A 14,621-nucleotide genomic window follows, 5' to 3' on the forward strand; every position below is an offset into this window, starting at 1 on the left:
ATTAAAAGCCTGTGTGTAATAATTGGAGAACCAGTTTGGTGTAGTGGTTAAAGGCGTCAGGCTGGAAAGCCCAGTAACTGAGAGTTCTAGTCCCACCTTAGGTGGTTGAACTTGAGCTAGTGTCTCTCAGCTCTAAGAAAAAAACGGCAATGGTGAACCACTTCTGCCAAGAAAAACTGCAGAGACTTGTTCTGGCAATTGCCAGGAGTAACACTGACTTGAAGGCATGTGCACATTCACACTCACAATATACTCTCTTTCACATACACAAAATAAATATTACAAAATGCGTATGATTTTTAGTACTTTACTTAATTTGACCACTAAGGGACTTACTTTCAATTGGACATACTAGGATTGCTGTTAAAGCCATTTTTTATCTACAGTCTCAGAGACATTTTATTTTAGGATTCTTTAAGAGTTGACAGATGGTATTACAATTTTATTTGTATTTACTCCAGATAAATTTGTATAAGATTGTACACTAACATTTAATAATTATTGAAATCAAATTTCCTACACAAATAACACTAAATTCTAAATAAAATTTAAAGTCTTCAATTATCTTGTCCTGTATTGACACACTATAATTTTTGGCTATAGAAAATACAAATATAAAACAGTACAATTACAGTTTTTTCTTTGTTGTAAATTTCAGTGAGCAAAATGGCTTATAATGTGGACAGAACAAGAAAAACCATTTCAGTGAATATTTCAGATGTCCAAAACATAGACTGTTATGTCCGTTTATGTCATCAAAGATTTGTATGTGAAGATGTGGGGCCTGTCACTTTGGTAAGTACTTCAGAGAAGCTGAAAATGTTTTATAAAATTAATTCTGCTAGCAAAACAATATAAAATTTCTTACTTATTGAAGGCATTTAAAGGGTAACATAATTCCATGAGAATTCCAAGAATAATAGAAATGTGTTTTTAAAAAATATTATTTTCCCCTTTTTTCTAAAATCTGCACCTTTCTTTCTTCAATCTTTTTTTCTTGCTTTTTTGTTCTCCCATTCCCTCTAGTATTTGAAGACATCTAATTGTGAGAAGTTAAATGAATAGAAATTCTAAGGATTTCTAAATGCAAATAATAAGATTTTGACTTGTTGCCCTATAAAGAGAATACCAGTTTATGAAAGTTGGTGGAAAAGTATATGGGATAGGATATAATAAGAACTGTTGGGAATTGAGCAAATTTGATAAATAAATTAGGTATAAGGAAAAAGAAAACAAGGATACATAGGCATAATTCCTAATATGATTTGGATCTTGTTGTTATGTTGGAAATCATCTTTGCTAAGTATTATGAATAAGAAAAATATCTATAAGAAGCTGTATTCAGTTCTGTGTAACCAGTGGTTAATGATTAAAGCTTATTGTGGAAATAGAATGTTTTGCTTGAGAAAAAGTCAGAATAATAAATGTCAAGAAAACAGGTGCATACAGTTATTCATGATACTGGGATATTATAGAGGGAAATGTGTCTGCCTTTTGGAATATCAGAATGGAATCATGAATAAAACTTAACACAGGGGGATACAGGACAAATGAAAGAAAGTATTTCCTCACTTAACCCATAGTCAAATTATAGAATTTTGTAGCTACCAATAAAACTGGTGGCTGCCATGTTGGGCACCTTTAAAAAGGCTTAGATTAGTTCATAATAGGTACCGGTAAGCCCATTTGTAGCTATTAGTTATGAGAACTATGGGTTAAGGTCAATATTAGAGAATTAATTCTAGCTTTCATTCTTCCTTTCAATTGTCCAGACAACAAGATAGCTACTAAGAAATGTTGCTTGGTGCTGGAAATATAAGTAGGATGGAAGACTGGGCTGGAATAAGATATATGACAATGGACATCTGATCTTCTCAGGGTGTTAACCCTATCTACTTAATCTGTAATAAGTAAAGAGGGGAATATAGAATACTAGACATCTTGACCAGCAAAAATGTTAGTGAACAACCAATGCAACACACACAGAAGGAAAACAACCACAACAGACCTAACTGATCTTTTCCCTTACAATGGAAACTCTTCTCAAAGTCAGTAGGAGACTCTTTTTCCATTAGTCTCTCTTATATTTCCTTCCTTCCCACTGACTTCATAAGGATTCCTACATAAGTCTTCTTTCCTCAACCAGATCTTTAACTGAGACCTTCACCCTTTCCCTCCTATTCAAGAGGGAGCTTATCTTTTTCAGGACTGTGTGCAATTAGGAACTTCCAACAATTTCTGACCTCTTCCCCCAATAATGTCTTTGTGTCCCGATTATAGATTTCCAATAGATATTCCTATAGTCAGTGATAGATTAGGTACTCCTTGGGGACATCTAGTAGATTTCTTGGCATGTTCTTATTTCAGTAAATCTTAGACTGACCCCTGTTAATTTTAGATCATATTATACATCTGCTTTTAATGTTTAAGCTAATGCTGAAAAAAGTTAATGCAAAGACATGTAACTACAATTGTTGGAAAGCAAAGATGGGTAAACCTTTGAAGGTCTGAGCATTTCATTTGGGAGGGAGGCTGAGGGGTGTAACTGAGATTCAAAAATGTAAAATCTTTTAATCTTTATGAAAGAACTAGGATTTCTCTCCATCTCTTTGAGTAGGATGTTATTTTTGGCACAACTGCAAAAGCATTTTCCTTCTTCCCAAGTAATCAACGCAGTCTAAACATATACATACAATTTCTTTGAATAAGTCAGAAGACAGCTTTAATTCTACCATGATCCTGGAATAATCCATAAATAAATGCAAAGTTTTGGAATATTAAGCTTAAAGTGCTGAAGAAATCATCTTGTGCCAGCTTGAAGACCCTGTGTGTGTGGAACAGCAAAATGACTGGAGTTTTGTATAGACAGATACATCTTTCTGCAACTTTTCTGTCTATGCAAAAATGTTTGACTTATCACCTGTTGTTTTATAATTTCAGATTCAGGGACAGGATTTGATGAAATCTGTTTCTTTGCAATACACTCAGCTGCTGCCTTGTCTATGTATTGAGGTAAATGTTTCCATGTAGCTTGATGTATGAACTAGCTCAATATGCAGGAATTCTTCAAATACCCATTCACAGCTGTCTACAGGATTGGGTCAATATACATAGAAATCAGCTGGCACTTTGATTATGCCATTGTGGCCACCATCTTGAGATTTTTGACCACACCCTGAAGACAGCTCTGAAATCATGACTTAGAGGAGAGGGCTAATCCTAAATGGAAACCTCGCATCCATGATACACAGATAACAAAAATCTCAAAATGGTTTGCATTAGTATTACATCCAGTTTTCAATATTTAATCATTACAAAAAAATAGTGAAATTCATTTTATTTAGATTTTTTCTAAAGAAGAACTGATATTTTATTTTTGGTTTATTTTTCCTATTATACATTTATGTAATTTAATTACTCCATAAGACACCTTAGGAGAAAGGCCACATAGAAGCTGTCATATGGGCAATACTTAATTGAAAAGCAATTTATGGTGATGTGAACTAATGGATACATATTTGGATTACAGGTATGGCCAGCGATTTTAGATGCACGAAGAATGCAGTTGTGCCCATTCAAGAATGGCAAGTGAAATGTGCTTCTTGCTTTTTCTGAGTTGTGATTATTCTATTTTAGAAACATAAACTAATGGGCGGGAATAATAATCTCACATGTAGCTTCCCCCCCAATAATAGGTCACTTGAGTCATTTGAGTGGGTAGCATACACAAATTGTAAAGTAAACAAACAATAGATAAATCTGACTTCTACATTTGTGTTCCTACATTTGCTTGTTTATAAAAATTTTGGAGGGAGCCCTATAACAATAAAAAAACTGAGTGTCTGCCTTATTTTTCTAATTATGAAAATAATTGCAAAAATCTCAGCATTTCTGCAGCTATTTCAAAACAGGCACATAATATTCACTCATCATTCTGATCTAATTGTAGCAAGACCATGGATTCAGGTCAGTGGTGGGGTTCAAATATGTGAACTACCGGTTCTCTGTGTGGATGCCGCTTCTGGAAGTCCATTCTGGGCCTGGGCAACAAAAAATTAGCTACCGGTTCTATTGAACTGGTGTGAACTGGCTTAATCCCACCACTGATTCAAGTCATATGACAGAATAGGCCATATTAGTATGATACCATAGGAGATGTAGGGTCAATTATAAATATATGAAATAGTAACAATACATTCTGAGGTTTATCCTTTTCTCCTGTGCCACTGAACAGAACCACAGGATTTATATTAACTTGAGAAACAGTGAAACTATTCCACTACTAAATAAGCACTGGAGATTTTAAGTGAAGCAGAAGGGGAAACAGGAAGGAATGACTGTCTATTTGTTCTGATGATTTGTCCCTTTAGACTAGCTGTATTACATCTGGGCTGTGAAAATCCAGATTACTACTAGATAGGAGGAAAGAGTAACAAAATGCTGCCTCTCTACTGCATGCTTGTGGTCATCAAGATTTATGCAGTGCTTATATGGTACCTTTTTACTCACTGGATTAAAAATAAAAATACTGATCTTGTTTGCCTTTCAGAAAAGCAAAGCAGTGAGAACCAGCTTTTTTTAAAAAAACAAAGTGTTTGGGGGGATTGAATGCAGGCCTTAAGAGAGGCAAAATGAAGAAATCTCCCATCATAGATGCTAAGTAATAAATAGCAGCAAGTGCTGAAATGCTCCACAGAGGATGGGAGACTCTGTCTCTTCTCTAGGGGCAACTTCTGCATCTTCAGCTGGCACTTGCAGTATCTACAAGCTTCTTCCAACTCTGAGAAATGCTAGTTGAGACTGTGGAACAATGTGAAGTACTTTGTTGACATGAATCAAAGTTATCATGTACATGATGCTAACTATTGTTAGAGTGTTGAGCATATGCTTAAGAAAACATTTAGGGCATAATGTAATTTATGGAGTCTCACCAAAGCCAGTGAAGTGGTATCATCTGAACATCTTTATGATGTGGTTAAGGTCATTTCTCTGTTTGCCAGAGCAACCCCACTTGCACTGATGATCAAGATGCTGGTTGTTATAGTTAAAGCCCTACATGGGTCAGGTCCTGAACACTTGCAGGACCTTCTTTTCTGAGTGGCTTGTGCCCATCCAATAAAATCTAGCAGGGACCTCTGAATTCCATCTTTGAGGGATTCCCATTATCAGGAACCACAAAAGTGTGACTTTTCTGTAGCTGACCCGACCCTCTCTTTTGCAAGAGTGCTATATCTGAAGGCAGGTTAGCATTGATCATGTTGATATTCTGAAAGCTATAAAGACCCAGCTCTTCTGGAAAAAATATGGGGACTGGACATAGGATGGCTCTCCTTCATGCATTAGCCCAGTGTTTCCCACTGTTGCTGGCTATGGAATTCTGGGAGTTGAAGTCCACATGCCTTAAAATTGTCAAGTTTGGGAAACACTGCATTAGCCAATACATCTAAGAAAAAGTTTGTAGGTTGGCAAGCTGATATTTTTTAATTCTTTCAATTTTATTTCTGTACCATTTTTGAATGAATATTTTTGGAACTGAATGGCACGTAGATTCCTGAAAATAAATGAATGTCCAAATATGAATACACACTACTTATATCCCCTTTCTACTGTCGCTTAGAGTTGCCATGAAAAATTAAAAGCTCATTTGATATATATTTAGCCAGAACAATAGCATTCCCAATGATTCACAACCCATATTTTCATGTGGACTGATATTTTTTTTAGCTACAAGAACTGTCAGAAACTACTTTAGCATATGATAGAAACATTTTTATATCTCATGCTATAAATTGTATAAGCTTATAAAGAGAAGACAAAATGTAGAATTTGAAGTCAGCAATTTCAAGTGTGATATTTAAGGGTGAGGCATGATCATCAGATGGCTTCATGTCTATTTTTTGCAACAGGTAATAAAGTTTGCTAAATCAGGCTAGGCTTACTCATACTCAAAGCTGTCATAGTGTAAGGATAATAAAACATGTAACAATAGTAGTAGAGATTAACTTTGAAAAAAAAACATTTATTCCTTGGATACATGAAATTTGCTTCCAAATGTGCACGTGCAGGTCTGAATTAATCATTATACAAAATAAGCATGTGCTTAATCTCCTATTAAGTCCTTATCTCTTTCACTTCCATACTTAACTTTAGTCAGGTTCACATAATTGTCTTATCTGCTGTATTTGATTTTAATCTGCATTGCTAAAAATATGTTTTTTGGTATAATGAGTGACTAAAGTTTAAAAGTTTGTTTTGAAGCGATCATTGGATACCACATTTGTTCCCATTCCATAGAAGGAGAGCTTCCCTTCCATTGAGGGGTGCCATTGTTGGGTTATGCTTGGGACATCAGTTGGCTTTAATCCAGTCTTATGTATATGGAAAGAAAAGTAAATAAGAACAGGAAGAGAGAGAGGGCATTATATAACTCTGTAAAGATCATACCTTCTAGCAAAATGAATTAATTCTGCAAGATTATTTGGTATGGGTTTCAAACTATTGGTGATTATTTAAAAGGGATATTTTTCTGGCAAATCTGCTGAAGTGATAAATATGACCTGTCAGACTGCAATGCACCTCAAGGATTCTTATCTTTTCTGGCTGTCTCAATAGGTGCAGTTAAGTTGAGATTTCCCATTCAAACATGTGACTGATAAGTGAATGGAAACTGCAGAATTGCCTTTGAACTCCATAATTCAGAATAAATTTCTTAGCCTAAAATTGAACCATAATAGAGAGACTAGCTTGTTCCCATTAAGATTAAATAGCAAGTCCTACCTCCACTATTGAACTGGTCTGACCAAGCAAAGTTCCTGGGTTTGTGGAGGTTTCTATTTATTGTATGTTCAAGCAAACATGAGTTGAAATCTTGTTTGGATATTACTCTACTAGCACAGAAGAGAAGAAATTAAGCAGGCAAGGAAACAGATGTCCAGGGGGGCAGGGACGGGAATGTGCCTTAATAGCCATCTCTCCTTTTAACCTTCATGGACCTGGGCTAAGTGTTTGCATAAGACTGATAATGCTGAGCATCAAATCAAATAATGATAAGCAGCATTACAGTATTTTAATGTTATACTGTATAACAGAACCACAGAAAATCAAATCCTTTTTGATTTTCTGTGGTTGCTTATTGATTTTCTGAGGTTCTCTCCCTTGGCATCCTGGTACAGTACTTCAGCTCCCATGATCCTTGAACATTGTACAGAAATGCATTCATAGCATGAAGCATGAGATTTAAAGAGGGGAAGGAATGTCAGTTACATGAATTCAAACTACCACACAGAAGAAAACTCTGATCTATGTTTTTGTAGCACAAGTAATGAGTCCAGGAGTAAGAAGCGTGGTTCTTTACAGTGCAAGAATTAACTAGGTTCATGCTTCACACAGCTCAGATCAGGATTCTCATACGTCTTTGCTGGAAAAATCTAAAAGGGTACTGAATAGCAGCAAAGATATAAAAAACCTTTGATTATTTGATGCCCTCCTGAGGGCATTAGGATTTTTTAAAACTCAGATATGGTAACCCAACGAAGCCACAACTCTCTCCATCCTATATTAGCCCACACAATAGGCACTTGGTATAGCAGCATTTTGGATCAATGTTCAGATTCAGATCAACATTCTGAATGTTAGAGAAACTCATATTTATATGTCTTTGTTTTCTTCATTTCTTTGTCTTAGATACTAAGACCCTGTGGGATAATATTGTTTTTCAACCTGCTACACAAACACTGACTTGGGAAGCTGTCTGTCCTGTTCATGTTACTGTCAGCCTTTGTCAACTGATGAAGATTAATGATCAGTGTGTTGATCTAGAGGGCACTGTCAACATCATTACAGAGAAAGTAAGCAATAATAAAAGAAAATGTTCACTACATAAGAAGCAGGCTTATTGTCCACACTACTGGCTGTCATGAATGCTTCTCAGATGCATGAAATTTCATTCAGTTCAACAGAACCATTTTAGCCAGATTCACTAGACAATATTTTAGACTTGTCAAGTTCCTATAATGAAGCCCTATAGGGTACTCAAAAGCCCATGCAAATAAAAACAGAGGATCACTATGCCTATCTTTTTGATATCTGATTGACTTATAAGGCCAAAAACGCATACTCCAGTCCAACTTTCTCCAAGCCAAAAGCTAACCAGGGTTGTAAATAGAGTATATTCCATTTGACATATCTCCCACTTCTCTAACATTTGAATCACATCGATGTCTTATTGTAAACATGGAAGATGCTGCTTTATATTATTTGACATGCATATGGAGCAACATCTGAATCAAGGCACACCTATAGCCAATGCTAATCCTCTTTCACAAAGCTAGCACTAATGAAAGCAGAGCCAAAAATTTTAAACTAGTGGTGATCTGCATGCAAACATAGATTTATAATGTAGAAGCTTACCTGCAAACATCAATAATAGAGAAGGTTTTCACAACTGCATATTACATTCTCTGCACAGTTAACTAACCATGTGTATTATGAGCTTTGGAGTGAGTGAGTCAAGATAGAGGATATATGGATCTCTGCAATCCATGGATTTTCATTCAGTTGATTTTAAAAAATGAAAACTGCACGGTAATGAAAGAATTATCACACTTTATTAAGAGCATAAAGTAACCCAAATATTTTCCTCCTCCTTCACGTTTAAAAAATGTACCAGATGTTCACAAGATTTCCGAGCTCTCAACAAAGACTTTATATCAATGCTTCATAAAGACCAGTATGACTATATGAAAACATGTATTTATTGAGCTTGAAGAGGAAGTTCATTTTGGCTTGCCTCATCATGTTGCAGAAATAAAAAGGCTATTTTTTGCAGCAATTCTAGGTTCTCCAACTCGAGCTTCCTCTTTATATATCAATTTCTGAAATGCCAGAAACAGGATAATATACAAGGGCTTTCAAGGAAGTGATGAGACAGAGAAGTCCATTCTATTCATGAATGCAGATCATTTTAAAAACGGAAGTAAAGAAAACACTTCTCCCTGACATCCAGTAACTTTTAGAATGTCTTACAGGAAGATTAATAATAGTGGAGTTTTATTTTTGACTAGTATTTATTTCATTTTGGGCTCCAGTGGGAACTCATTGTCAAATTTGTACCCAGTGGCATCCATTGGACAATAATTATGCAATCCTAGTAAGTGAAGGATCTACTTTTTCATACCCCATAACTTTGGTGCATAAATAATATAACAAATGTCTGTTATTTCAAATTTTAACCACTTATGAGAAAGTTCCCAATGGGCAAAGGGACTACTTAATAGTGACATGGCCTATTTTGGGGGTGCTTACTCATTTGAGTTTTTATTTTATTTATTAAACAGATTTATATGGCCACCCAAATCCCACATAATGATTCTAGGTGGTGTACAACAATAAAATGTGACAATTTAACCCCACCGTCAGTCCCTTCTCCCTCATAGCAGCAACAAACAAGTCAAACAAGTCACTTGATTGGCTCCATATTAATCCGGGTTCCCCAAGACTACTGACAGAACCATGTCTTTGTAGTTTTACTGCAAAATAACAAGGTGGTGAAACTCATCACTGGAGGAATAAGGGAGAGACCCACTACAGAGAACATCTTTTCTCTTAGCTCCACCAGTTTTATTTCCTCGATGGGACCTTCAACAGGCTCTGCCTTCCCACTCTGATGGGCCAGGTAGAGGTAACTGGGGAGAGATAGTTCTTCAAATAAACTGGCCCCAAGCCATGTAGAGCTTTAAAAGTTTAAAAGTTTTGGTTTGAGCCAACTGAGGGCATCCCCATGTAGAACATATTACAATAGTTCAAATAGGAATTACCATGGCATGGGTGACTGTTAAGCAGGTTATGGAATGGTCTTCTGTTAATAAGCATGTTATAGTTAAAAGAATCATCTGTCAGCAAAGCATTGTCAGAAATGGAATCATGGTAGGTTTATTGTCAGGAAGGTATGGGGGTATTATATAGATTTTTCAAACCAATTAATTACGAAAACCAAAATTCGTTTAATAGTGAATTCATCAAGCTTGAGAACTTTTTCCAGAGGCAAGTCTAAAGGGCTAACCACCCTTTTTCTAGATGAAACTGATTCTAATCTACAGCAACCCTCTGCTCATTGTTAATACTCTTTTAAGACTCTCCCATCCCTTTCTTAGCACCAGAGATTTCTTTTACAATTCCTGCTCTTAGCAGAGATCAGATCAGATAGCCTCCATTACAAATCTAATATTCTTGTCCAAGTAAAGAATAGTTTCAGTGCAGAGGGAGGAGTTGTGGAGACAAATACAGCCAGGGACTAGGGTCAGCAGAGATTGATTTCCCCCTTCACTCCAATTGTGTTCATTGTGCATGATATATCATTAAAACTTTATAGAATGTTCTTGTTCAGATGCTTGTCTTTTCAGGGTTGGCTAACAATTTAATAATCTTTTTTCAATCAGGTGAAATATTCCCGAGTTGATACACATCCAAGTCTTTGTATGAAGGTATATTATTTCCTAACAACTTATCCATTTATCCAATTGCCATGTCTAAGTGAGAGGTTATGACCCTTATTCTGGTTTATGGTCTCAATACAGATTTGATTTGATTTGATACAGTAATGAACTTTTTTAATGTGCAAGTCTCTTGTTCTGATGGAGCTTGAAACTAATAGTTTAGTAGATATGGTGGAAAAATTTATCCCACCAGGAATTCTGAAGAGAGTCTCTTTTCTGAACCTGGCATTTGACTTGTGTGTCCATGTGGTGGTGGGTAATTTTCCACTGAAATCAGGTGATATGTCGTTTTGAAACAAATGTCAATTTCAGAGGAAGAATTTGTCTTAGCCATATAGTAGGGTGGAAGATAATTTTAGAGCTCCTTCCCATCCTTCACAAGCCCATATCAATAGCTAACACTGCTTGAACTGTAAAATGTGTACACTGTGTAAAGGTACCATGTATATGTTGACATTAAGTATAATCACCTTTCAGAGATAATTTGGAAGAAACAAGCACGACTAATAATATAAACACTTTTGTTGACCCAGAATGCTAATTATACATAAATGTTATGGTAGAAAAGGTATCCAACAGTATGGTCTGGATCATCCATTGTTGCAAACAGTGATAGGTTTAACATAGTTTATTGAACAAACCACAATTGATTCATACAATGCATGAATCCATAAGCCATGGTTTTTAAAGGGCAATTGCTAATTTATATCAAATTCATACTAAAATTTTGAATAGTTTTGGCATAGCATGACTGATAAATCCAGCTCATGTGGGTCAAAAAGCTATAGATATGGTAAGGAATTAACATATAGTGCATCATAAATTGGAATAGGATGCAAATTATAAATTATTGTTACATTATCCCCACTACCCTTCATTAAAATATCTAGGAAGAGTTTCATTGTTTAATTTTATGGATATTTGTTCAAAAGTTTATCTGATTGGTTATAGTGGGCTTACTCTTTAGGATGCAGCCATAGGTTGCTCTATTATTTCTTTGGTCTTATTAACCTTATAAGCAACATTGTCATTCAGTCTGATAGGACAATTTCTCCAGAGACAGAGATTCAATCCATTCAACATTTTGCTTCAGTTTATTGCAATAGAAAATTCAGGCTGGATAACTCAAATTAAATGTTAATTTCTCTTAAACTTTTTAGTTTGCAACTGAGCACAACATCTGGGTTAAGTGCCCATTCAATCATGGACAATTTCAAGGTAAGATATTAATTGTAATGTAATGTAATTGTAATTCATAATGGATTAAATGACTAACAATAACCAAAGCATGTAGAAATAGTTTGGTCTATACATAGCATAACATGTAAATGATTTCATTATTACTATCATTTAAACGTGAAGAATTTTAAGTAGTGTGAGAATATATCTTTTGATTTGTGGTATTTTTGTGATAAAATGATAAAATTCCCAGGAGAAGAGGAAATGCATTTCAGAGGAGCAAGAGACAACACAGTTTAGATAGTTTGTGTGGGAAAAAGAGAGTGAAGACAACTCCTCTCTAATAGTTCTCATATTATATGTTTTATGGTACAAGTCTCTTTCTTGGTTTTTGGAACATGACAATTTTTCATCATATAGTGTATATAGTGTTTATTCCTTTAGAATAAATCAAACATTTTCTAAGCTATAGGGACGTTCATTGAAGTGCAACTTTTGACTTGTATGTCATCATCTATTAATTATACTAGCTGCTGGTCTTCATCCTGTTCCAATAAAATTCCCATACAGAATTTACAGAAATATTAAATTTATTTCAGCCAATCCAGTAAAGTCCTAATTTTAATGAAAAGAAGATTAGTATGTGTTTATGAATTTCTTGATTGTCTCTGTTTTTTTTAGATAGGATGTCCTTACAATTCATTGCCCACATAAGAAAGCAGAACAAGCAATTAATTTAATTGATAAGTTTTCAATAGATTGTTCTTCATATAAGGAATACTTTAATACAAATTGCTTTTTATGATTAAAACTACAAACACAGATCCACTGAAAGATAGGAATCACTTAATAGATACTTAAATCCCTATGTACTTATCTGCTAATTCTGTATATTAAATAGTTGAAGGAGATATCCAAAACCTGCAGGTGAGTGTCACTCCCAAAGATCATCTCATCTGCATGACATCAGAGTGATTTGTGAAAGGTTGATTCACATACATCTCTGTTCCATAAGCTCCCTCCAAAAGCCAGTTACAATTCAGTTTTTCATTCTAATGGAAATCATCTGTAAACTGACTATTTCAGACTGAGGCTGATTGTCTATTAATCATTCAGATCAAGCTGGAATCTGCAGTTTAGGCAGATTTAGATTAATATTTTCCAGTTACTCCTTATTCCTTTCACATTTTTAGTATTTTCCAATATGAGTATAAATTACTAATTAAGAATTATGAGTTTAACTTAATCTGGGGTGACATTTTAAAGTGCATGAAAGCACCACACCCTTGCTGCAATCTTTGTAGGTATCCAGCCCAGGGCTAGTATTTGTTGGAAACTTTGTTAAAAATTGGAGGTTTTCCAGCTTTATTCTGATTATTTGATTGTTTATTATGCTCCTGAAGGAATGAACTTTCACATATTTTTTCCAATAGCTTTCTTAGGATCACATGGTCAAGTTAGGCATTTTACGCAATACAGAATAACAGAGTCAGAAGGGACCTTGAAGATCTTCTAGTCCAACTTTCTGCTAAGCAGGAGACCCTATACCATTTCAAACAAGTGGATGTCCAGTCTATTCTTAAAACCCTCCAGTGATGGAGTACCCACAATTCTGAATGCAAGCCATTCCACTGCTTAATGGTTCTCACTGTTAGGCAATTACTCCTTAATTCCAGGTTGCTTCTCTCCTTGATTAGTTTCCATCTATTGTTTTCTTGTCTTGCCTTCTGGTGCTTTGGAAAATAGCTTGACCCCCTCTTCTTTTTGTTCAAATATCGGAACACTGCTACCATCTCTCCCTTAGTCCACCTTTTCTCTAGACTAGCCACACCCAGTTCCTGCAACCAACATTTTTGCCAACAGATTTGAATTAAATTGAATTGATGAATGTGGAAGCTTTTGATTGCAAATTTTAGAAGTAGAAATAAGACTCTTGGAGAGGAGGATGCTTTTGGAGCTTGGTTCAAAACCTCTTCATGGAATATGATTCCATCATAATATTATAAAAATGTAAAATTATGAGTGTATGAAATATTTTTTAAAAAGAATGTTTATCATAGGGCTATGAGAATGCATTTTATTATTATTTGTAAGCCTAAGAATAGAATAAACATCCGGTGTGGTGTAGAGGTTAGTGAGTTAGACTAGGTCAGGGGTAGTCAACCTTGGCTCTTTTATGACTCGTGGACTTCAACTCCCAGAATTCCTGAGCCAGCACAGCTGGCTCAGGAATTCTGGGAGTTGAAGTCCACGAGTCATAAAAAAGCCAAGGTTGACTACCCCTGGACTAGGTCAAGGAGACCCAGGTTCAGCTTGAAATTCAGCGGATGATCTGGTTTGATCACCCTTTCTAAACCCAGTCATAATAATAAGGTATGTCAACTGAAATATTACTAATCCAGCTAGGATTACATATCAGTTTGATGGGTTTCTTTCTGTTCTCAGCTTGGAAAATGCGACTTGCTATGATGGAACAACAAATAGAAGTTTCTTTCTTGTCACATTTTGAAGCAGAGTTTTCAGTACTTGTATGTAACAGGACCAACTTGCATTCATGCAACTCTACTGGGACCCTCAAAGCCTTTTCAGTGGTTAGTACAACTTTTTATGTTTCAAAGATGCTTAAGCAAATCCAGTGTGAAGGAGATATGTCTGTGAAATTCATTTCAGATAAAAATGCTAAGAAGGATGCAATGCATGAGAAACATTTATGTTAGAAAGAACTATATGTCTATATGTACACTTACCGTGCTCACAATTATTCACACATGTGAACATAAGTTCTTAATGCTGCAATATATTTAAATCATAGTGAACAACTACATACATACAGTTGGACTATAGTTATGATGAAATGTAGTGAGGAGGTGGATTTTCAGGAGAGAAGTGATGTACTGCAGAAGTGTAAGAAGCAACACAGCCCCTCCCTAATAGTTCACAGAATATATT

General features: G+C 35.4%; 1 protein-coding gene across 4 annotated transcripts in view; it reads left to right on the forward strand.

Annotated features, from left to right (window-relative positions):
- Nucleotides 1-14,621, forward strand: part of IL17REL (interleukin 17 receptor E like) — a 54,375-nt gene that overhangs the window by 27,014 nt on the left and 12,740 nt on the right. For all 4 annotated transcript variants that reach the window (XM_039337334.1, XM_039337344.1, XM_039337354.1 and 1 more), the window contains 7 exons: nt 659-795; nt 2,941-3,012; nt 3,530-3,584; nt 7,684-7,847; nt 10,437-10,481; nt 11,654-11,711; nt 14,118-14,263. In XM_039337334.1, the coding sequence (XP_039193268.1) occupies nt 659-795; nt 2,941-3,012; nt 3,530-3,584; nt 7,684-7,847; nt 10,437-10,481; nt 11,654-11,711; nt 14,118-14,263 (677 nt within the window). The remainder of the gene's footprint in view (nt 1-658; nt 796-2,940; nt 3,013-3,529; nt 3,585-7,683; nt 7,848-10,436; nt 10,482-11,653; nt 11,712-14,117; nt 14,264-14,621) is intronic.

The sequence above is a fragment of the Crotalus tigris genome, unplaced genomic scaffold (assembly GCF_016545835.1).
Source record: "Crotalus tigris isolate CLP2741 ecotype Arizona unplaced genomic scaffold, ASM1654583v1 scf7180000017549.6302385, whole genome shotgun sequence".
Classification (NCBI taxonomy): Eukaryota; Metazoa; Chordata; class Lepidosauria; order Squamata; family Viperidae; genus Crotalus; species Crotalus tigris.